General features: G+C 43.8%; 1 protein-coding gene and 1 long non-coding RNA gene across 2 annotated transcripts in view; one reads left to right on the top strand and one right to left on the bottom strand.

Annotated features, from left to right (window-relative positions):
• Nucleotides 1–1474: 1474 nt before the first annotated feature.
• LOC127558724 (uncharacterized) lies at nt 1475–16715 on the bottom strand. Its single transcript, XR_007952965.1, has 4 exons — nt 16516–16715; nt 8927–9220; nt 3831–4126; nt 1475–2408 (listed from the first exon to the last, which is right to left on the bottom strand). It is a non-coding gene; the product is annotated as an uncharacterized LOC127558724 (long non-coding RNA).
• A 1562-nt stretch (nt 16716–18277) lies between these two features.
• CASTOR2 (cytosolic arginine sensor for mTORC1 subunit 2) overlaps nt 18278–24266 on the top strand; it is a 73379-nt gene continuing 67390 nt past the window's right edge. Inside the window, exon 1 of the mRNA XM_051991993.1 lies at nt 18278–18743. Coding sequence (XP_051847953.1) covers nt 18631–18743 — 113 coding nt within the window. The 5' untranslated portion in view covers nt 18278–18630. The remainder of the gene's footprint in view (nt 18744–24266) is intronic.

The raw sequence follows: 24266 nt of genomic DNA, 5'->3' as shown, positions 1-24266 counted from the left end.
AATGTAGTGTTGACATCATAACTTGGCTTTCTGATTGGATACAATAACTGGGGGGATTATAATGTAGTGTTGACATCATAACTTGGCTTTCTGATTGGATACAGTAACTGGGGGGATTATAATGTAGTGTTGACATCATAACTTGGCTTTCTGATTGGATACAGTAACTGGGGGGATTATAATGTAGTGTTGACATCATAACTTGGCTTTCTGATTGGATACAGTAACTGGGGGGATTATAATGTAGTGTTGACATCATAACTTGGCTTTCTGATTGGATACAGGTCACATACAGTGTTGAAATAACTTGGCTTTCTGATTGGAGACAGTAACTTAGGGGGGATTACAATGTAGTGTTAACATCATAACTTGGCTTTCTGATTGGATACAATAACTGAGGGGGGATTACAATATGGTGTTGACCTCATAACTTGGCTTTCTGATTGGAGACAGTAAACTGTGGGGTCACTGGGATTTTGTCCAAGCATGGAACAAAAGGCCTACTTCAGAACAAAAGGCTGGGATAATCCTATCAGTGCTCCTCCTAGCTTGCCTCTGGGAGTAGCTTGGCTTCCAGATTGTACTGAATTTAGGTCCTCTCCAGTTAATGCCCCTCCTTATGACCTACCTAGATCCGAAAGGTTTGGTCTTTGTGGCAGTCTTTTTGTTGAGTCTTATTCACCCCATCTGAGATATAAAAAAGTAGGCTAGAGGTTAGGCTATGTAAGGAGCTCCAGGTAAGGAAACTCCCTTTACCACTGGAGGCTGCCATCTTCTCTGTGACTTTTCGCCTCCTAGAGTTGCTTAGAGCTCTGAGGTAAAGTTGTTTACCCTGGGTCACATAGACAGGTGTCAAAGGTGTCTCTCTCTTCAAGGCACGCTCTCCATCCACCACCCCAACTACTCCTGGTTAGAAGAGCAAAGATGTCCATGAAAATAAGGGGGGGGGGGTGATGCCCTTCCCAAAAAAGGGAAAAATTCTGTGTCTTGTGTTCAAGCACAAGCAAGGAAGCCCCTTCAAGTAAACATATGATGGGGGGTTGGAGGAAGGGAGATTATTAAAGGTTTAGGGGTGGGACAAGATAGAGGTAGGGGGTGAGGGGTAACAATCCTGATTCTAAGGATGTGGATTCTTCCATTTTCTTTTGGTTTCCAAGGGTGGAAAGCTGCCCCAAGTCTCTTCACCCAAAATAATGACCTCAGAGTAATTGCTTGTTTTGGATTATTCTGCCAATTGTTTATATTAATCCTATTCCTTAGGCCTCAGAGACCTTAATCCTTTGAGGAGGCTTAGGAGTGAGGGTGGTCTGCTGCACTGGCTGCAGTGTGAGGTGGTAGAGACCATCAGAGGAAAGGAAAATGTTCCATTGGGAGGGAGAGGGGGGCAGAGGGTGGGGAAAGGAGTGGATACATGTCCTTAGAACAGACCATGGAGTTCACTCATTTAAAGCAGGAAGGGGTACCTCAGGGGCCATCTAGTCCATTCCCTTTATTTTATAGATGAAAAAATATGAAGTCCAAATATTTCCCTAAGATCACAAGATATTCTATCTCAGAGCATGGATGTGAACTCCCGAGTCATGCGTTTCCCAGAGCTGCAAAAGACCACAGATACAATTAAATTGTTGTTGCTGTTGTTTAGTCATTTTTCAGTTGTCGCCGGCTCTTCATGACCCCATTTGGACTTGTCTTGGCAAAGATCCTAGACTGCTTTGCCATTTCCTCTCGAGCCCATTTTACAGAGAAGGAAACTGAAACACACAGGTTGAAGGGACTTGCCCAGGATCATTCAGGTAGTAAGTGTCTAAGGCTGGATTTAAACTCATGAAGATCAGTCTTCTTGACTATAGATCCATCCGTCTATCCAAGGTCCCTCCTAGCTGCCCCGAGACAATTAAATCCAGACTCATAATTTTCAGAAAATATAGCCGGGTCCAAAAAGTGATGTGTCTGGGAAAGCACTTGAACCTATTTCTTCCTAGCTCCAAATCCAGTGTCCCATCTTGTGGGCAGGCTGCCTCTTGGAATGAATGAACAAATGAATTTTCTTGAACCTTTTTTTTTTTTTAATTTTTATTTAATAATTACTTTATATTGACAGAATCCATGCCAGGGTGATTTTTTTTTTTTTTACAACATTATCCTTTGCACTCATTTCTGTTCCAATTTTTTTCCCCTCCCTCCCTTCACCCCCTCCCCTAGATGGCAAGCAGTCCTTTATATGTTGGATATGTTGCAGTATATCCTAGAGACAATATATGTTTGCAGAACCGAACAGTTCTCTTGTTGCATAGCTTGAACCTCTTTTTTATTCTCTCAGGTCGGCCCTTAATTTTTACCTCATCGGGGATTTAGCAGAGAATCCTTTTTTCCTGGACAGGTGACCTTGACTTACATTTAATATTCACCTGTGCAGAGGAATAACCCAGAGATTAGTAGTAATCAGCTGTCCACTAGGGATCCATTTAGCCACCCATCTTTGACCAGATTCCCCCATTACAACCCATTTCTAAAGTCCTCAAGTTTAAAAAGTGTACTTTATGAGGAAGATATGACCTTCCGGGTCCCTCCTGCCCTTATTCCAGTGACTTACAATTGCTCAAAGAATCGCTTCTCCTTTCTGGGAACGGCCTTGACAGACTACAAAGTTATATTCTAACCTGGCACTTCTGAGTCCTTCTGGCTCAGTAATTAAGTTGGAAGGCCTCATTACAGACAGGACGAGCTTCTCCCACACTCCCAGCCAGGACCATCGTGGAGTCTCTACTTGGGTTTGGGACCACACAAGGCAACATCCATCAGTGGGCCTGCTCCTCCATCTTAACCCATTCCTATGAAGCTTTACTATTTTACTGCTTTCACAGCAACAACGAGAGAGAGAGGCAAAACCTTCTAGAATCCCAAGTGTAGGCTGGAAGGTCCCGGAAAGGTCAGTTAGTCCTAATTACTTCATTCTACAGAAAAAGAAATGGAGGCCCAAGGCATGAAGGGAATAAGTACCTGGGCTCAGTCTGAGGTCCCCGAAATCCAATTCTAAGGCTCTTTCACATACTCTAATTCATCTAGACAAAAACTTCCAATGACAAGTGATCCCATTGGCTCTACAAGTAGCACAATGGATAGAGCTCTGGGCTCCAAGTCGGGAAAACCTGAATTCAAATCTACCTTCAAACGCTATGCTGTGTGACTTCCCTTAATCTGTTTAAACTTCCTCATCTGGAAAATGGAGATAATAACAGCACTTAATTCATAGGGTTGTTGTAAAGATCAAATGAGATATTTGGAAAGTACATAGTGCAGTGCCTGACACAGAAGATGTTCTTAGAAATACTTATTTTCTGCCCCATGGCCTTATATCTAGGAAGGCCCACCTGGGTGACCCAGCAGATAGAGCACCAGATGGGGAATCAGCAAGATTCCCCTTCTGGTGTTCAGATCTGACCTCAGACACTAGCTGTGTGAAGGAAGAAGTCCTGGATGAGGGACACACCTGGTGCGACATTTATAGATGCTCCTCCTACATCACCCACTGATGCATCCATGCTTTGCTTGGCATTTTGCTGATTACCACATCTCTGGCCTTGCACTTGGACTGCTCTTTTTTATTTCTTTTAGTCCAAGTACTCAGCTTGAGCTTCATCTGTCCCTTATTAAATTTCGTCTTCTTTAAAAGGTGGATAGTCCTCCTGACAGCAGAGATCTTTTGGGGTTAGCCAAAGTATTAATGCCCATTGGCTAGGGAACAGCTGAATAAGTTATGGGATATGAATGTTATGGAATATTATTGTTCTGTAAGAAATGACCAGCAAGATGAATACAGAGAGACTTACATGAACTGATGCTGAGTAAAGTGAGCAGAACCAGGAGATCACTGTACACGGCAACAGCAAGACTATATGATGATCAATTCTGATGAACATGGCTCTTTTCAACAATGAGATGATTCAGGCCAGTTCCAATGATCTGGTGATGGAGAGAGCCATCTGCACCCAGAGAGAGGATTGTGGGAATCAAGTATGAACCACACGATAGCATTCTCACTTTCTCTGTTATTGTTTGCTTACATTTTGTTTTCTTTGTCATTTTTTTCCCTTCTTGATCCAATTTTTCTTGTGCAGCAACATAACTGTATAAATATGTATACATATATTGGATTTAACATATATTTTAACATATTTAACATATATTAGACTACCTGACATCTAGGGGAGGGGGTGGGGGAAAGAAGAGGAAATTTTGGAACAGAAGATTTTGCAAGGTCAGTGTTGAAAAATTACCCATGCATATGTTTTGTAAATAAAAAGCTATTAAAAATTTTTAAAAAAAAGAAAGAAAAAAATGAAAAAAAAATTTTTTTAAATAAAAAGCTTTAATAAAATAAAAGTATTAATGCTTCCTTTCAGTTTCCCTTTACTCATGAATTTCAAAAGCATTCTAACTGTGCCTTCCTCCAATTCATCAGCAAAGCTGACAGAGTAAAAATCCTGGGACAGTCTATTAGAGAACTCACTCCACATCTATATCGAATCATTTGTCAAGATCCTGAGAGGTCCAGGCATTCGACCAGTTCTGAATCCACCATGTTGTTCTTTTGCTCAGCTCTCATGTCCTCACCCCATCCCTTCTGGAAATCCAAATTAACTTTGTTGCCAGCATTCTCCTGACCAACCTATTCCATCAGAGACATAGACTGGCAACCTCCTGATCTGGCACAGAGAGCTGGAAGACAGGGAGTAAACAGACCCACCAATACTCAGGAAAAGGAACGCAAGGACGGTCAGCAAAGTCAGCCGTCACGTACACTTGGTCTGAGAAAAGACAGAAGCCATAACCATGTGGTGAGGAGAGAATAGGAGCTGATGCAGCTTCATCAGCTGAAGCCAGGTTGTAGCAATTCATTCACCCAATGAGGATCGACGTCAAGGATGCTAGTAGGAGAGCCTGGGGGCTCGGAATTCTAGGGGCTCCAAGTGTGAACACCACGTGTGGATCTTGACACTCCGACAGCAATGTCATGGGATTCCTGCGCTTGCATGAGACTGGCTACTTCCTTTGGGGACTGATCACTGGTGACTGGACCAGGGAGACATAGTGTCCATCTGCATGCCTCAGTTTCCCCCTCTGAAAAAATGATGAGGTTCAATGAAATGACCTCTAATATCCCTTCCAACCCAAGACCTATGAGTCCCTGATCTGGGGCACTGGTCTGAGTTAATCAGATTGCTAGAGGGAGCAGTCTCTGATGGGAAATGTCCCCAGATAAGAACACCTCTGCCTCTGACTTCCCCCTGTCTTCAGAAACTCTCCAGAAACAATCCCAGGAGAACAAGGAACTGGAGAATGGCTACGTGCTACTGTCTGTCTTCACACAGTTTAAAAATTAACCTATGCAGATACTTGATGATCACCCATCTCCCATTCTACATGCTCATGAAAAGAAACATTTAATTATTGGTCTTAGAATGGTGGTGTTCTTTAAAAAAAGAAAAAAAAAGAAAAAAACTAGAGAAAAGTCTTTGCAGAACACTGGATGGATCCTCTATTTACAGAGGAACCTTGCCTCCGGCATTTGGTGTGCTGATGTATACAGAGGCAGATGTGACTCCAGATTGATGGAGAGAAGGCTGAGCGAAAGGCTGAATATTTGCATAAGAGATTTTGCTGAGTTGGTTCCAGAGCTTTTTCCAGAGAGACAGATGGACAGTAGAAAAATTCAGGGTGCCAAAGGAGCTAGTCTTAGAAATAGTAGGCAATATCTGCACCCAGAGATGGGCCTGTGGGGACTGCGTGTGGATCACAACATAGTATTTTCATTTTGGGGGGTTGTTATTTGCTGGCCCTTTGTTTTTCTTTCTCTTTTTCTTTCCTTTTTGATCTGATTTTTCTTGTGCAGCACGATAATTGTGGAAATATGTACAGAAGAATTGCACATGTATAACATCTATCAGATTATTGACAGATAGTCAATAATTATCTATCAATAGATAGATTGAGGGGAGACAGAAAAAAATGAAACACAAGGTTTTGCAAGGGTTAATGTTGAAAACTATCTAGACTTGTGTTTTGAAAAGAAAAAGACTTAATAAAAGAAAAGAAAAGAAAAGAAATAGTAAGGAAGCAGGCAATATCAGATCTTTGGATTCCCCGGAATTTTAGTGACTACTACAACAGAATTCCTCGAAATGAAAGGTTCTCTCTCCTGGTTTCACCGAAATCTCATCTCATTACCAATTATTTAATTAAATTAAATTATTATTTGTTAAGTACTTCCTGTATGTCAGGCACAGTGCTAAGTGTTGGGGATACAAATAAGAAAAAGTTCCTGCCCTCAGCTTACAATCTAAAGGGGGTATACAACAGGTAACTAAAAACTGAAGGGAGAAAGGTAGGGCAGGAAGTAAACCTTTTCCACTCTATTCCTTTGGGTATATGTAAAATAGGTATACAAATCAAGAGTTACTGATAATAAATTATAATTTTGCAACCCTCTCCATTCAGTTATGTTGACCTCCTATGGGGTAACGATCCACAGTTTAGGAAGCTTTGCACTACTGAGTCCAAACTAAGCAGGGATACTGATTAAAAAATGGAGGGAGAGCACGCTATAAAAACAACTTTCGGGGGAATTTGGTGCTCCATCTTCAGAGGGGAGAGACAACTGAGGGAGTTGAAAAGGTGTTGAATATCAAAAACTGATCCTGAAAGTGATTTCAGATGATCACTCAGCTTATTCCTGGAGTGGCTAAATTTATTTATTTTCTGGGATAATCTAATCTGAAGAATTTTCACATCTGTATGATTTTGTTTAGATAAATGGGCTCATAGTTGTTATGGAGTATGTCTAACTCTCTATGACCCCATTTGGGATTTTCTTGATAAAGATATTACAGTGGTTTGCCATTTTCTTTTCCAGCTCATTTTACAGATCAGGAGACTGAGGCAAACAAGATGAAGTGACTTGCCTAGGGTCACCCAATTAGTAAGTGTCTGAGTCTGGATTTAACCTGCCAGATAAATCCTGAATTCAGGCTTAGTGCTCTATCTACTGTTCCTGTAAATGGGTTTATTTATTCTTTATCATTTGTGATGGGACTTTTGTATAAATAGATAGTCTGGATAGAGTGTAAACTATCTTCCCCTTTAAGAATAACCAGAGAAGCATGTTTGTTTGTTTGTTTCATTTGTTCCGATTTTTCTTTCACATGATCGATATAGAAATATGTTTAAAACAGTACATGTCTAACCTATATCAGATTGATTGCTGTTTGGGGAGAGAGAAGGTAAGGAAAAGAAGGAGGAAAAAATGGAAACTTGAAATCTTACAAAAATGAGTGTTAAAAATTATCTTTACATGTAATTGAAAAAATAAAATACTATTAAGAAAAAGAAGAACCAGAGAAGGAGCCTTCCTTCTGAACTCAAAGTTGTACCCTTAAATCAAAGATATTGAAGAGGCAATTAGACAGAAGAGCATGGATAAGAGACTATTCCATAAGATATATTTCCCCATGAATTCAGTTATCCATACTAAAGAGTTCGTTAACACATTTAGAATTTTGTGGAGGATAAACTTCAAGTTCAGCAGCCCTCAGGTTGTATTTCTCATTTTACAGATGGGGAAACTGAGGAACAAAAAAATTAAGTGACTTGCTCAAAGTTAGAAAGGAGCAGAGGTGACATTTGAATGCTAATCCTCAGATTCCAAATCTAAGAGAAAGACAGACTTTTGATTATAAACAAGACAAAAAAGAAGTATCTTTAGATATTTTTCCTATTTGCAGTTACTCATATTTCTGTTCCCCATCAAGGTCGTGGCCAATGATGGTGAGGAGAGAAGATCACCTCCAGTTCTTTCTACAGCAGGGGCCAGAATTGGGCATTTTCTAAAGCGATTCACCGAGGATCACTGAAGAACAAAAGCTATGGGAGTAACCGTTGGCCGTGGGACATAGAGCACCTTGGCCACCCATGACACGTACATAAGCCTGAATGGAATCCTAGTGAACAATGGAAGTGAAGCTGTTATCTAAGCTATTTGATCAACTGAACAAGGAAAAAGAAGAAAGAAGATGGGGAAATTGGCCGGGCAGATTGATTGAAGGAAGAAGAGAAAAGGAGACTATGGATCCTCCCCAAACAGTCCAGATCTACACGGACCTAAAAATGGGATTTGGAAGCCAGATCAAGACCTCCGCTTGCACAGGACCCAGGAGAATCCTGCCTGTGTTCCATTTCCAAGCTTTCTTTCCATCTCAGCAGAGAAACGAATTTTTCCCTATCACCTTAACATATTTCCCTGCCATTTGCAGTGCTATTTGCCAAATCTATTACAACACTGAGTTACTCATCTCCGATTCCCTGAGAGCCTCTCTGAGAAATGGCTGCTCAGGAAAGGTTTGTATTCAACATGGAACAGAAGTGAAACGAACCCATTACTGACATGGAGGGAGGGGATATGGAAGGGAGGGGACCTGGACTCTGTCACAGTGGGATTGAGATATGGAAGTTCACAGAGGAGGAGAGAGAGAGAGAGAGAGAGAAAGAGAGAGAGAGAGAGAGAGAGAGCTCTCCCTGTATCATGTCTTCGAAGCTTATTTTTTATCTAAAAGACACTGATTGCTTCAATCAGGAAATAGTTTATTGAGCAGCTAGCTAGCATAGGCAAGTAGGTACATAAAAATTCCCTGCCCCCTACATGGTCATAATCTAGGCTGGGGTTCCCAATCTTGTATGAATTCTGAGCCTCTTTGACAATCTGGTGGTCTACCTGTACTTTCTAAGAATATGGTTTTGAGGGCATAAAGTGAAACACATAAGAATCCAAAGGAAAACAATGATATTGAAACCATTTCACAATAAAAAAAAAAAAAAAAAAAGGTAAAGAAGCACTAATCTAGAAGAGAAAAAAAAAAAAAGGCATACATACCTGAAAGGAGATATAGTATGACCTGTGCTCTGAGAGAGGCACACAGCAGGAGTGTGCTTTAGTTACCTCAAAGGAAGCAAAGGTCATCTCCGGCTATGGAGCCTGAGGAGAGATCTGCCAAGGAGATGAGGTGGCTAGAGGGACAGCTTGAAGAATAAGCAGGATTTTCAAGCAGGGAAGACCAGGTGCCATTTTTGTGTCCATCCCTTTGTGTATGCTGCTTCTGATACCCAGAATGTCCTCCCTTATCATCTCTGGCTTGTATTATTCCCGGTTCCCTTCAAAGACTCAATTCTAACCAAAATAAAATAAAATTAAAATTAAAAAAATTAAAAATGACTCAATTTTAGCATCACTTCTTCCATCAAGTCTTTCCCGATGTGCCCTCATTTACCAGCTCTCTTCCCCACCAATCTGAAATAAATTTGCATTTACTTTATGTATATTTTTCATCTGTTTATTTTGTTCATGTTGTTACCCCCTCCTCAATAGTATGTAAGCTCCGTAGAGGACTCTTTTTTCTTTTTTTTAATTTATATCCCAACACCTAGCAGAGTACCTGAAATTAATTGACTGAATTGACTGAGTTGAGCTAAATTGAGTTGAATAAACAGAAGACTAAAAACAAAACCACAGAAGAATCAGTATAGAATGTGTCCTGGACATTGGGGGGGCAGAGTGGAAAGGAGTTGGGATAGGGTAGAGGAGAGAGCAGGAAAGGGAAGGTGGGAACAGATCAGGTAAGGCTAGAAGTAGGTACCATCCCCAAGTACTTGCTCCATGCAAAGCCCAGCTTAGTCCTGTGGATCTCTCTCCCAAGGAGCTCATGACTAAGCTGGAAAGAAAAGACTAGCACAGAAGAAATGTTCAGAGACGACTACAGGACACGTATGACCAAAATGAAGGCTGCTTAATCTAGGGGCTTGCAGAAGTCAGGAGAAAGGAGCCCATTGGATACCAGAGGAATCAAGAAAGGCATCATAGTGAGCAGGCTGGTTTCAGAAAAGCCTGGTAAGATTTATAAGAACTAAAACTAAGTGAAATGAACAGAACCAAGAGAACACTGTCCATAGTAACACCAAGATTGTGTGATGATCAATCATGATGGCGTTAGCTCTTTTCAACAATGAGGTGATTCAGGCCAGGGCCATCTCCATCCGGAGAGAGAACTACGGAGACTGACTATGAGGTCAAAGTTATGAGATCAAAACTATGAGATCAAAGCAGAGTATATTCACATTTGTTGTTCTTTGTTGGGTTTTTTTTTTCCTTTCTCATTTTTCCCCCTTTTGATCTGATTTTTCTTGTGCAGCATGATGAATAAGGAAATAGGTTTAGAAGAAAAAAAGAAAGAAAGAAAGGAAAGAAGGAAGGAAGGAAGGAAGGAAGAAAGGAAGGAAGGAAGGAAGCATTTTTGAAAGAGCTTTAACCAGGATTCTGGAAATACAAGCAAGATTTGAATTAGTAGAGAGGAAGTCCTGTTCCAGCAATTTATATTCCTCAAGGCATTGAGTTCTGGAGGATCTTTTTTAAAATTAGTAAGCATTTAAGTGCACCAATGGATAGTATAGTGGTAAGAAGGTAGGGTCTGGAGTCAGGAAAACCTGTATTCAGATTACTAGGTGTATGACCCTGTTTGCCTCAGTTTCCCCATCTATAAAATGAAATGGAGAAGGAAATGACAAACTACTCCAGTATCTTTGCCAGGAAAACCCCAAATGGGATCATGAAGAGTCAAATACAACTGAATGTCATTATGAAGCATTTAAGTGCCTATTAAAATGCAAGGCACGGTCAGTCAATGAATGAACATTTATTAAGTGCCTATTATGTGCCAGAAATTCTGCTGGGAAAAGAATGAAACCATTCCAGTTCTATAGATGCTTTCATTTAAATAGTAGAAATAAGCATGAACCTACATATGTATAGAAAAAAATAGCAAAAGAATAAATACAAATAAATGCACGCTACTCCTCCTGGTAATAGTCAGTGTTGCTAATAAATTGCAACCCATTCTCATCTACCATGCGTATTTCCATTTCCCTTTGTACCATCTGCAATTTGGATGCCCCCATGATCCACAGTATTCCCTGACTCACCACCATAAGATGTCACTGGGAAAATCCTGGTATACAAAGAAATGGACCTTTGTAACAGAAACCTGCTTGTAGAAACCCAAAATGTCATGTAACTTTTCCAATAGGATCCAACTCCCTCTACAGGATTCCACGATTCCAGGCTTAGGTCATTGGCTACCCAGAGTATCTTGTCTCAAATTTGTGATCTAATTAACTATAATTCAATGGGCTTTCCATCCCCATGTTTGTCATAAGCTGGACAATACACATTCTTCATCAACTTGGTCTCTTTTTGCATGAGATACTAGACAGGCCTTTTTTTCTTTTATTTTGACTTATATGTAATGTTTGTTACCATCGCCTTCATCTCCACACCGTTCAGTCAGTTTTCAGTTCTTTCTAATGCATTGTGATCCCACTTAGGGTTTTCTTGGCAAAGACACTGGAGTAGTCTGCCATTTCCTTCTCTATTTCATTTTACAGATGAGGAAACTGAGGCAAACAAGGTGAAATAACTTGTCCAGGACCCTCATACATATGTTTGTATGTTTAGCTCCTCTCCGGGAGAAGGGAGGTAATGCCAAGATAAAAATAAACAACAATTTATATGTATATGGCTTTAACAATTTATATGTATATGGCTTTGGATTCTTTTGGTGCTATCAACTCCATTATCGTTTACAAGCTGTAATCAAGATATGCATTGCGGTTCTGATTCCACTTTCCTTACCCGGCTTGATTTTTCACATTTCTTTGCATTTTTCCTATCTGTCCTTTCTAATTCTATAATATTTCATATTCCTATGCCAGCAGCTAGTGTAGCCCTTCTCCGATTGTCGCACACCTGGGTCGTTTCCAATTTTGCTTTCTTTTTTAGGTTTGTTTGCAATTACAAATAATGCTATTAATGGAATATGGCTAAGCAAATTGCGGTCCATCAATGCAATGAACTGTCACTGAGCCACAAGAAATAATGAATATGAAAAATAAGACTGGTATGAACTGATGCAGAGTGAAGCAAGCAGGACCAGGAGAACAATACCCATAATAATGACAACAATGTCAAGGAAGGTTAAGTAAGTGAGCAAGCTGGAGAAAAATGGGAGAAACTGCCCTAACTTCCTTTCTTTTCAGGAGTGGAACACTCAAGCTCAATTCCTCCATTGATTAGTTTTATTGAACTTGTTTTTTCTCCTCTGTCTTTTTTATTCTTTGCTTTAGAAATAGCTCTCTCTCTGTCAATAAAAAGTTATTATAAAATAAAATAAAATAAAAAAAAGAAATGGCTCTCTGGTTAGAGAGGGGAGACGAAAGTGATACTAAAATGGGCATATTCTTTGACCCAGTGAGATGTCTTGGAGATCTATGCCCCAAAATGATCAAAGGAAGAGGGAAAGGATATATATTTACAAAAATATTTATAACTGGTCATTTTTTAGGGGCAAAAGACTGGAAACTCAATCGAGTGTCCCTGAGCATTGTTGTTGTGCCATTTCAGTCACATCTGATTCTTTGTGACCTCATTTGGGGTTTTCTTGGCAAAGATACTGCAGTGATTTGCCATGTTCTTCTCCAGCTCCTTTTACAAATGAGGAAACTGAGGCAAAAGTGTGAGATTAGAACTAAAATCTAAAAAGATTCCACACCTATGCTACTTAGCTGCCCCTTGAACAAGTTATGGTATATAAATATAATGGAATATTTGTATTCCATTATGGAATACATAATGGAATATTTATATTCTATTATATAGAATAATTGTGCTGTAAGCTAGGTAGCACAGTAAATAGAGTTCTTCATGAGTAGGAATCCAGCCTATAGACACTTACTAGCTGTGTGACCCTGAGTAAGGTTCCCTCAGTTTTTTTCCTCTGGAAAAGGAAATGGTAAACCATTCCAGCGTCTCTGAGAAGAAAACTCTAAATGGGATCATCAAGAAGTCAGACACAATGAAAAATATCTGAATAACAACAAAATGATGAAAATTAAAGCTTTGGAGAAACTGGAAAGACATATATGAACAGATGAAGTGAAAAGAATCAGGAGAACAATTTATTCAATATTCATAACAATACTGAAAGGAAAAACAACTGTGAAAGACTTAAACAATCTCACCCATTTAATGACCAACCATGATCCTGAAGGGCTGGTGATCAAAAACACTACCCACAAAGAGGGGATGGATTCTTGATCAAGAATGAAACATACAGCAACAAGAGAACTGTTCGGTTCTGTACACATGTATTATATCTAGGATATACTATAACATATTTAACATGTATAAGACTGCCTGCCATCTAGGGGAGGGGGTAGATGGAGGGAAGGAAAAAATCGGAACAGAAGTGAATGCAAGGGATAATGCTGTAAAAAATTACCCATGCATATGTACTGTCAATAAAAACTTATAATTATGAAAAAAAATGAAACATACATTTTTGGAAAAGGTCAATATGTTTTACTTGATTATGCACATTGTTATGAAAGTTTTGTTCTTTTTTTAATTGGAGATGGGGAGAAGGGAAAGAAAATTAATGCTTATTCGTTGAAAAATAAAATAATTTTTAGAAGAAGTAAAGGTTATCTAAAAAACAAAAGATTCAAACTTAATTATTTATTTTAGTTTTCATTTCTTTTATTAACAATAATCCTCAGTCCCAAACTGTTTTCTTCATGCACACATATGTACCTATACGTCCATACTTTTTTTTTTAATTTTTAAAGCTTTTTATTTTCAAAACATATGCACGGATAATTTTTCAACATTGACCTTTGCATAGCCTTGTGTTTCAGATTGACCCTTTCTTCTCTCCACCCTTTCCCATAGGAAAATCAAATAAATCCTAATCCTAATCACTGCGGCAGCTTTCCCATAGGTGACAGACACTCCGATATGTGTTATACATGTTAATTCCAAAATGTGTAAACATATTTATATAATTTTCTTGCTGCACAAGAAAAATCAGATCAAAAAGGAAAATAAATGAGTAAGAAAACAAAATGCAAGCAAACAACAAAAAGAGTAAGAATGTTATGTCATGATCCACATTCAGTTCCCACAGTCCTCTCTCTGGGTATAGATGTCTGTCTTCATCACAAGATTATTGGAACTGGCCTCAATCATCTCATTGTTGAAAAGAGCCACGTTCATCTGAATTGATCATCATGTAATCTTACTGTTGCCATATAATAATAATCTCCTGGTTCTGCTCATATCACTCAGTATCAGCTCATGTAAGTCTCTCAGGGCTCTCTAAAATCATCCTCCTGATCATTTCTTATAGAAAATAATATTCCATACCATTCATATACCATAACTTATTCAGCCATTTTCCAAATGATGGGCATTCACTCAGTTTCCACAAACTTAATTTAAAAATAATAATGTTGATAGAAACATATGTATGTTTGTGTGTATATTATATTTATTATTATTATTATTATTATTTTTTGCTGAGGCAATTGAGGTTAAGTGACTTGCCCAGGGTCACACAGCCAGGAAGCGAGATTTGAACTCAGGTGCTCTATCCACGGGGTCACCTAGCTGCCCCTGTGCATATGATATTAAATATATTGCTCATATCTACATAAGATATATACATATACAGAGGTCTTTTTCTCTGCCTTAGGGTATAGGCCTCATAGGAGATTGCTTGATAATCTATGAGGTCCTTGGTAATGATAGTTTTATGACACTCATTGTATGTCTCTATGCCGCTTTTCAAAGAAATTGTACTGTTTCATATAATAGCTAGTCTGTTTCTCCACGGCTCTGCCATCATTGCTTTTATCATTTATCATTTATTATTATTGTTATTAAATTTTATTTATATCATAAAATGTTATAACATTTATCAAAGTGCCATTCCCACTTGTATAGATAGTACATAAGGTATAAGGAATCGAAATATAGTTTTACCATAATTGATTATTTAATCAATAAGCATGTATCAAGTATCTACTGTGAGCCAGGTACTGTGCTAGGTGTTAGGCACACAAAGGCAAAAATGAAATAGTCTTTAGTCTTAAGAAACTTATATTTCATTGGAAAAGACCAGATATACACATGGAAATTTAGAAAATAAATAAAATTTACTTTGGAGTAAAGGCACTGACACCTGAGGGGACTAGGAAATAAATAATGATGAGCCTCGATCACCATAAGAACACTAGATAATATGTTTCATTTTACCTCTTCTTATTCTATTCCTTTCAGTTTCATCTTTAAATGCTCTTAAGATGACCTTGTTTTACTGGGTCTCTCAATAAGGTCTCTTCAGGTTGGTTTTCCCGACTATACTTTAACCTATTTTACAAGATGACACTGCTCACAATCCTCAGTAATTAAAACCCATATTAGAATGGGGAAGATGTATACTGAAAATCTTATAGACAGGATTCTAGGCCTGGGAACAAGAAGACTCATCTTCCAGATTTCAAGTCAGCCTCAGTCACTTACTATTTGTGTGACTCTGGGCAAGTCATTTAACCCTATTTATCTGTTTCTTCAACAGTAAAATGAGCTGGAGAAGGAAATGACAAACCACGCCAGTATTTGTGCCAAGAAAACCCTAAATGGGATCATGGCGAGTCAGACATGACTCAACAACTGAATAATAAAAAAAAAAAGGTGTTTTAGAAGCAATCTAGTCCAATTCTCCATTTCACAGGTAAAGAAATTGAAACTCAGAAAGTCACTGCTTGCCCAGTCATATAGCTAGCAAACTGTCTCCACAGATGGGCTAACCTGGGTAGAGTCAAACCCAAGGGTGAGTTAGAGAGATGTCTCCCCAAAAAGAAGACTTCTCCAGCCACAACGGGTAGATGGCAACAATTTGTTCCAGTGGCCATGAAAGTGGCTGAGGCAGGTGTCGGAGGGCTCGGTCAGATATCAGATGCCAAAGTCGCCATTGCTTCCTGGGCCATCGCCAATTGACCTGACTTTTTGTCTTTCCACTGGACTCAATGACTTTGAAATAGAGAGCTGATGACTTTGTACAATTCTGCCCCACTGAAATTCAATTCACCCATTCGTCAAGACATCACCTTGATGTCATGGCCCTGTTCTAAAAAATGAAGGATAAAGAGCAATGTCTCACAAGTGTCTGAGGCTGGATTTGAACCCAGGGCTCCAGCTGCCATGGTGATTTTCTTTAAGCATAGAACTATGTTACTCCCTTGCTCAATGAGCTTCAGTGGCTCCCTGTTACCCTGGAGGATCAAGAATAAACTTCTTTGCTTGATCTTTAAAACTCTTCATAACTTTTCTTATACTTTATTCCCCGTCACACATTTGAGGGCCCATTAACATTGGCTTATTCCTAATTCCTCCTGCTGAACCTACACTGGCTCTCCCCTGGGACAGGAACGCCTTCTCTATCGCCACTTTCACCTCCAGGTTTGTCTGACTTTTTTCAGGCCTCGTCTCAACTTCCACATTCCCCCGTCTGTCATCAGCACCTGTCTTCCTCTCTGAGATCACTTCCCATCTGGTCTCTGTGACCTTGTACGTACCTTTATCTGCTCCCCTTCGAACATAAAGTCCTAGTCAAGAGGGTTGTTTTCACCTTTTCCTTTTTCTTTTTTAATTCCCATCCTCTAGTACAGCGTTTGGCACAAGGCAAGTGTCTTGGCTGTTTTCAGGAGTTTAAATGAGAGCTCATACACTTGACACTTACTAGGTGTGTGATCCTGGGCAAATCACTTAACTCTGATTACCTGGAAAAAAAGAAAAAAAGACTCAGAGGACTTGAGTTCAAATCCTACTTTTCTCCCTCTTCCTCAGTTTCCACTCTTATAAAGTTGTGAGAATTAAATGAAAGCAAACCTAAAAGAATGATTCCTTATGCATTTGTTCAACCCTTTAATTTCACAGATGAAGAAACTGAGGTCCAGGGAGAGCTGGAAATAAGGACAGTTTCTTAACCTTCACTCTAAGTCTTTGCACTTAATCTACATCCTTATGGAGGACTTCATCCTCCACAAACAAGAAAGAGTTTTGAGGCAAAAGCTACAAACCCCAAATATGGTCAAAGGCAAAGCAAGAAAATGAGGATTGTTTTCATTACTTTAGTATGGATTTTAAGCGTACCCTGTGGTGCGAAAAAGCAATGAAAAACCAGTGCTACATCGTACTTGGCAGCACTAAGCTAACTCCCGGCTTCCTCCTCTTGGATTGCCTTGTGTCTCAGCTGACATTTGGAGTGACTGGAGGTCACGCGATGAGACAGGAGGACCTAGATTCAAATCCAGTCTAAGACACAGACCATGGTTTGGGGCCTTCTGGGCAAGTCACTTAAAAGCTCTCTCATTTTCTTCTGCAGGAAAATGGAGGTAAGGGGAGCCCTCCATCCCAGGGCTATTGTGACCGTCGAATGAGCTGGTGGTTGTAAAGCGCTTTGAAAAATTTAAATTACTACATAAATGCTGTTACTCTTATTGTCGCTATTATACGATGTGATTATAATCCAGCCTCCGGATTGCAACAGTCGGGCAGAAAGTGAGAAAGAGGGGGGGTTTGAAAGGATGGAGAGGAGCCGGTAATGAGGAGGGGGAGAAGAGGAGGAGGGGGAGAAGAGGAGGAGGGGGGAAGAGGAGGAGGGGGAGAAGAGGAGGAGGGAGAGAAGAAGAGGAAGGGGAGAAGAGAGGAGGGGGAGAAAAGGAGGAGGGGGAGATGAGGAGGAGGGGGAGAAGAGGAGGAGGGGGAGAAGAGGAGGAGGGGGAGATGAGAAGAGGAGGGGGAGAAGAGGAGGAGGGGGAGAAGAGAAGGAGGGGGAGATGAGGAGAAGAGGAGGGGGGGTGAAGAAGAGGAAGAAGAAAAGGTGAGGAGGAAGGCGAGAGAAGTGGGAGAAGGAGGTGAGGAAGCAGAAGTGAAGAGACGTAAGGAGGAGGAAGAAGGGGATAGGTAAGAAGGAGGTGAAGAGAGTGTTAAAGAAGAGGTAAGGAGGAGGAGAAAAGGAGGCAGAAGAGGAGGAGGGAAAAGAGAGGGGGAGGAGGAGGAGGAAGGGAAGCGAGGGGGCGATGATGGAAAGGGAAGGAGGAGGCGGTAGGAGCAGCAGCGGCAGCGCAGCAGCGGGAGCGGTAGCTGCTGACATCACCTCTGTCTCCTTGTTTTCGAGGACACTAGGCAGGCATGAGTCAATTGCACGCCTTCTCCCTCCCCTCCCGCTCCTCTCCCGCCCCCGCCCCCGGCGCGCGGCCAGACTACAAGTCCCAGCAGGCCCGAGCCGGCCGGCGCAGGCGCAGCGGGGCCCGAGTTTGAGTGGCAAGTTGTTTGTTAGACTGTAACACCAGCTGCTTTCTGCACTCGGGAGCTGCGCTGCTCCTCTGCCCCTCAACTCCTCCCGCGGCGGCTCCGAGCCTCGGCTCGCTCTTTCTCTCCGCCGCCCGCGGCCGGGGCAGCCCGAGGAACTTTGGGGCGCTGTCTTCCCTCTCCCCCCACCCCTCGGGCTTCTCCCCCTCCGCGCCCCCCGGCCCCGGGACCGCGCCGAGCCCCTCCCCTCCAGTCAGCCCGGCCAACGGTGCCCCGTGGGGGGGGAGGGGGAGGGGGCCGGGGTTGGGGGGCCCTGGAGGGAGTGAGACCCCCGTCATCCCTCGGATGAACTAACTCCCAATGAGAAAGAGGAAAAGATGGAGCTTCACATCCTAGAGCACCGGCTGAGAGTGGCCAGCATAGCCAAGGAGAGCGTGCCTCTGTTTACCTACGGGCTCATCAAACTTGCCTTCTTGTCCTCCAAGACGAGGTGAGTGCCCGGGGGGGCCCCGTCCCCGCGCCCCGGCGCCCGATCGCGGGGAGACAAAGAGGCTGCAACCGAGCCGGCTTCCCTGGGCTAATTCCCTTGCAGGAGCGGGGAGGGGGGAGGAGGGAGGAGGGGAGGGGGTGGGGGGAGCGGAGAGGGCTGGGAAAACAACTTGGTGCCTGTGGATCCCCCTCCTCCTCCCCCCCTCCCGGCTTGGCTCTGCCCCCCTCCTTTCTCCGAGCCTTCCTGGGGGAGAGCCGGGGGTGTTTTCGACAAAACCCAATGGGCTGCCCCTTGGCTGGGTCTTTCCACTCTCTGTCTGTCTCACCACCCCCTCCCCTCTCTTCTCCCCACCTCCCTCTCCCCCCCCTGGAAATCTGGAGAACCGGGGAGGAGGGAGGGGGAGAAGGAGGAGGAGGAGGAGGAGGAGGAGGCTGCAGTCGCGAATGAATGAATGAATGAATGAAAAACAGGTGTGGGGAATGTAGAGGAAAAACAGTGAAAGTAAAAAAAGAGAAAGGCAGAGGGAGAAAGGAAAGATTTGGTTCGTTCCGGGGACAACAAAGAGCTGGGGGGCTGGGGAGGGGGGGCGGAGAGCAGCGGAGGGAGGACCCTGCCTAGGGCAGTTATGGAGGGGGGGGGAGGAACCATAAAATCCCGACTATGTGTTTACGTCAAGGTGTCTGGTAGAAATTCTGGAGACTGGGGGCCGGAGGGTGGGGGGAAAGCTCCCTGCAGCCCTCTGCTCTTTTTTTTTTTTTTTGGGGGGGGGTCTTTAAAAGCTCATTATTAATCATCATTATTGTGCTCGGGAGAACAGTTTCCAAATCCGGGCAAGGGGTGGCAGTTACACCTTCAGTCTTTGGGGCGGGTTTTTTTTCGGGGGGAGGCGATGCTGCAAAGACATCCCGTCCCTCCCCCCGAAAAAGAATCCTCTCCGAGGCCTTTGGAACTTGAGTGGCCCGAGGTGTCCGAGAGTGGCCGGCTGGGTGGGTGCTGTGGCTGCATCTGTTTGTCAGGCCCAGGGCTGAGCGAGTGTGTAAGTGTGTGAGCCAGTGTGTGTGAGGGTGAGATTCCGGCTGCAACTTAAGTGTTTTGTTTTTCCCAGTGCTTATGACTTCACTTTTCATGGGCTACCCTTTCCAATCCTGGCTTAAATGGGGGGGAAGAGGGGGGGCTGGAAGGGAAGCTCCTGGCTACATGGGAGTTATGGTGGCGGTTGTTGTTTCAAAAAAGAAAAAATAAAGTTGCGGGTCAAGGTTAAAATAAAAATAACCATTTCTGCTTGGCCGGTTGGAAATGGGGGGGGGCGTCGGGAGGGTCATTGAAGGGGACTGTCTTAACTACTCTGCTTAACTTCTTACTTCTGTGGAAATCTCTGTATTTGTGCCTCGGTTCCCCCAGAAACACCCCCCCCCCCTTCATTGTTTGCTTAGGTCCTGTTTATTGAGTATCTTGTTGACTTTCTTAGCCTGGGCTTTTAAGATGGAAATCTCCGTATGAATTTGGCTACGGCCTCCAATTTCCCAGGAACTGAGGCTAGAGGAGCCCGCCTCTATTTTTCGTTTTTAATAAAAAGGTGAATTATTAAACAAGTCCTCCATTAAACAGTAGCCAACATTCCCTCCCCCCAAAAAACCCAGATCCCCCCAAACTGAAGAACTGGGTTTGTGATGGGATGGGGAAGGGGTCTCGGGGAGGCAGGACCTGTGGGTGCTGAAGTGACCTCCTAAAACGTACCCATTCCTCCCCCCAGTAAAGGCTCTTCACCCCTTTCTGTGGTCCGAATGCCCAGAATCCCCCTTAGTTCCCCCCCTCAGGATTCCCAAAGACATAGATTAGGAAAGTAATACTCTGTCCCCTGTAATGGGATGGGAAAATGGAGCCCTAAGTCCTCACTGTAGAGGTCATCTCTAGCCTCTCTTTACAGAGGAAAAGGACTTATCCAAAGTCCCAGGGATGGTAAAAGGCAGGTTTGAACCCACATCTTCGGACCTCAGATCCAGCATTTTCCCCACTGCATCGCCCCAGCCTGGTTCTGCTATTTGTTTTCTCGCCAAACCATTTAATCTTTTCAGGCCTCAGTTTCCTCCTCAGTAATATCAGGGGGTTGAGCGATGACCTGCGAGTTCCTTTCCTACCCTATCGCTGTGATCTTCATCGACACCTTTTAGATTAAAAAAAAAAAATTAGTCTTGGCGATGGAAGGGTTCTGGAGGGTCTTAGGCTCTCCAGAAAATTCAGCCGTAGGTAAGGCTTGTGGAAGGGAGAGAATGGGATTCCCTGAGGAAGTTTTCTTCCTGGATGCTTAAGAGAGGGTTGGTTCTGGATCGGTTCCTGTTAGACCCAGCTGGAGTTGGCTACCGCCCACCTGACCCGAGGGGTGGTTCCTGGGGCCTAGATCAAGATGGAGCACCAAGCCGGCGCCATGTTGGCTCTGCCACGCTCATCATCCGGGTGTCATGTGGTGCTTTGAGATTCGCAAACATCGGTCGCTGTTCTGTCCACTTTATGGATGAGAAAATCGGGCCTCTTGAGGTTTAGTGACTTCTGGGTGCACTCCACTCATCTTAGGGCTGAATTTGAATCTAAATCCTCAGGCTATGTTTATTGCTTCTCACTTTAAACTTTAAGGATACTGAATTCTTCTGAAATTTAGGCCCACAGAAGAAGGGAGACGGTGGGTTTAGAATTTGTCCTTTGATTCTCTCCAGGTCTTGCCATCTTTGTTCTAGGGTCAAAGCAGGATTCTCACCCATGACCAAAGGCAGCCTTTTTTCCCTTCAGAGTTAATAATAGGCTAGAAGCCCAGTGGAGTGCACTTGTTCCTGGTCTTGCCCTTTCTAACCTCTGTGACCCCTTGGACTGACCCTAAGTTCTCTCTGGGAGGATTCCTTCTTGGGATGGATGGATGGATGAGTAGAAGGAAGGCTGGATGGATGGAAGGAAGGAAGAAAGAGTCGATGGATGAGTGGATAGAAATTAAGCCCTTACTTCCTTCTGAACTCCATGTTTAACAAAAACCCAACTAGTGTCTGCCCTCCAGGAGTTTACATTTGAATGGGAGATTCCTGGCGATAATGCAGGGAGTGGTGTTTGCTTTGGGAGGGATTTTTTGTTTGGAAAGTTCATTCTTCTTGGAGCCTAGGGCTTGGGTTGACCCACCTTGTTAGATTTGGCTTTGCCTCTGGATCTGGGGGAGGGGAGGGTTATATGGCTGGGGGCAGCAGTTAAGGAGTCTGGGGGAACTTGGTCACCTGGAGGGCTATGGGAGGGGGGCGGCACTGTGTCCCTGTCTGCCCCTCTCCTGGGATGTGCCTTAAGCTTGGAACAGGGGACTCACCTGCACAGGTTCCCTTAACCTAGCATTCAAGGCCTTGCACCATCTGGATCCAAGTCGCCTCACCAGATTTACCACACGTGACTTCCTCACCTCCTGCTTCTGGGACCAGGTTCCCTCCTCGTCCTTTAGGGGCTGGTCAGATGATAGAAACATGGCTTCCAGTCTGGGTCCCCCTGTGGACTCCTTGAGTGACCTTCACTTTCTTGGCTTCCTCGTTCTGTTGGATTCCTGACTCCTGCCTCCCTCCAGCCCTTTCAGCCCCCAGAAATCTGTGAATAATATTGGATTACTTTGCTCTTGCCTCTCCCCAAGAGTTTTATTTCTTCTCCTTTTACACGAGGCGCTTCCCCTCATCCCTCCAAAACTTCTTTCATTAAAACCTGCCCAAAATAACACGCCCGGAGGCCTCCATTGTCTCTTTAAGGGAGTTAGATGGCTTTTATCCTTTTTCTCCTGGTCTTGGCCTCCATGATGGTCCCCTGGCCCAGGGGCACAGATGCAGCCCCCCCTGAAGCATTTCCCACCGTCTGCCTTTCTTGTCATCCTGGGGCTTCTGCAGTTGATTTCCCAGAATGCCTCACTTCATCCGTCCTTCAGGATCCACCTAAGAGCCTTTGCTGAGCATCAGAGAACCTGGATTCCAATCCTGGTTCTGCTGCTTGATCCCTGTGGGGTCTTGGGCAAATGCCTCAGTTTCCTTATCCGCAACATGGGGAAATTGGACTAGATGGTCTCTGGAGGTCCCGTCCAGTACCAGATCAGTGCTCCTTCAGTCCTAAGGGGAAATCGCCTCACCCTTCTTGCCTCAGTTTCCATATCTGTAAAATGATGGACCCCCATCCAACTCTCCCTAGTCATATGATCAGAGAAAGCCGCTGCTGTTTCCCCATCTGTAAAATTGGGGAGGTTGGGATGACCTTCCTGGGAGCTGTGGCCGACCCCTTCCCCATGGCCTGGATCCCTGCAGCCACCCGTGCTCTCATTTTTGTGGCCTGCCCCTCAGGGTAAGGCCGCCCAGGTCTCTGTGCTGCTTTCCTAAATGGATCCCTCTGGTGCCTCTGGGAGAGCAGACCACCTCATTCAACCCCCTGGAACCGCCGGGATGGGGTGGGGAGATGCCTTAGCAACAAGAGCCAGACATTGAGATTGCTCTGGGTGGGAGGCTGAGTAAACGCCATGCTCCCCTGTACCCAATTCCTCCACCCTGGGAACACCCCCAAACTCCTTGTCTGGAACTCTCCTGAGCTCTGGGTTCAAATCGCCCCTATTTCATCCTTTGTATTCTCTGGGCCTAAGCCCAGTATCTGACAAACAGTAGGTGTTGCATAAATGCTTCCTGATGGAATCCCCCCCCAACCCGCAAGATGTTCCAGCCACACTAACTGCCCATCCTGCCCCTCACCCCACCTCCAAGTTCTTTTTCTGGCTAATGGATCACTATCTGTCTGGGAGCTGATTCTTAAAGGAGTGTAAATATGCATGGAGATGCAGATAGGGAAGTGTGTTTGGATATAATCGGTTTCCTGGGTAATCCCTGGGTATTGAGCAAGGGCCCAGATCTCCCTTGGGGCCACTCGCTTAGAGGCCCTGTTCTACCTGGGCCCCTCCCTCTCCCCACCTGCCCGGGCCAATCGGGAGCCATTCTTTCTCCCCACTGCCGCCATCTTGTTTCAGTGCTTAGAGGATGACTCCCTACCTGGGACGTCTCCCCTTCTCCAGCCACAGAAAGGACCCCTATGTGCTGATTGGGGGAACCAAGCACCTTGAGGGGGAGTGGAGGCAGAGAACCCCATTGGGGAGGGGGTGGTGCTGGTAGTTCAGAAGCCCCTCTTTTGGGGAAGGCCCCATTATTACAGTCAGTCAGGATCTCCCCCCTAGCTCCCCCAAATGCCCACCTCGGGCCCACCTCGGGACTCTTTGCTCCAGATTACGCGCCAATGCCCACTGAAGAAATCCTGGCTCTCGGTCCAGGCCCCAGGGAGGCATGGGGAGCTGAGCCTCAGTTTCCCTCTCTGTAAAGCGAGAGGCAGAGATCAGGCGGCTCTCTGAGGGCCCTTCTGCTCCCAGAGTGCCGCGTTTTCCAGACCCTACCCTTCCTCAGTGACAGCTGATTGTCCTGGGAATGGCAGGAAGGAGAGGCTGAGGCTGTGAACTTCGGGGTTCCGGGGGGAAATTCCCCCCAT

The sequence above is a fragment of the Antechinus flavipes genome, chromosome 4 (genome assembly GCF_016432865.1).
Source record: "Antechinus flavipes isolate AdamAnt ecotype Samford, QLD, Australia chromosome 4, AdamAnt_v2, whole genome shotgun sequence".
NCBI lineage: Eukaryota > Metazoa > Chordata > Mammalia > Dasyuromorphia > Dasyuridae > Antechinus > Antechinus flavipes.
This window is presented reverse-complemented; position numbering and strand designations above follow the sequence as displayed.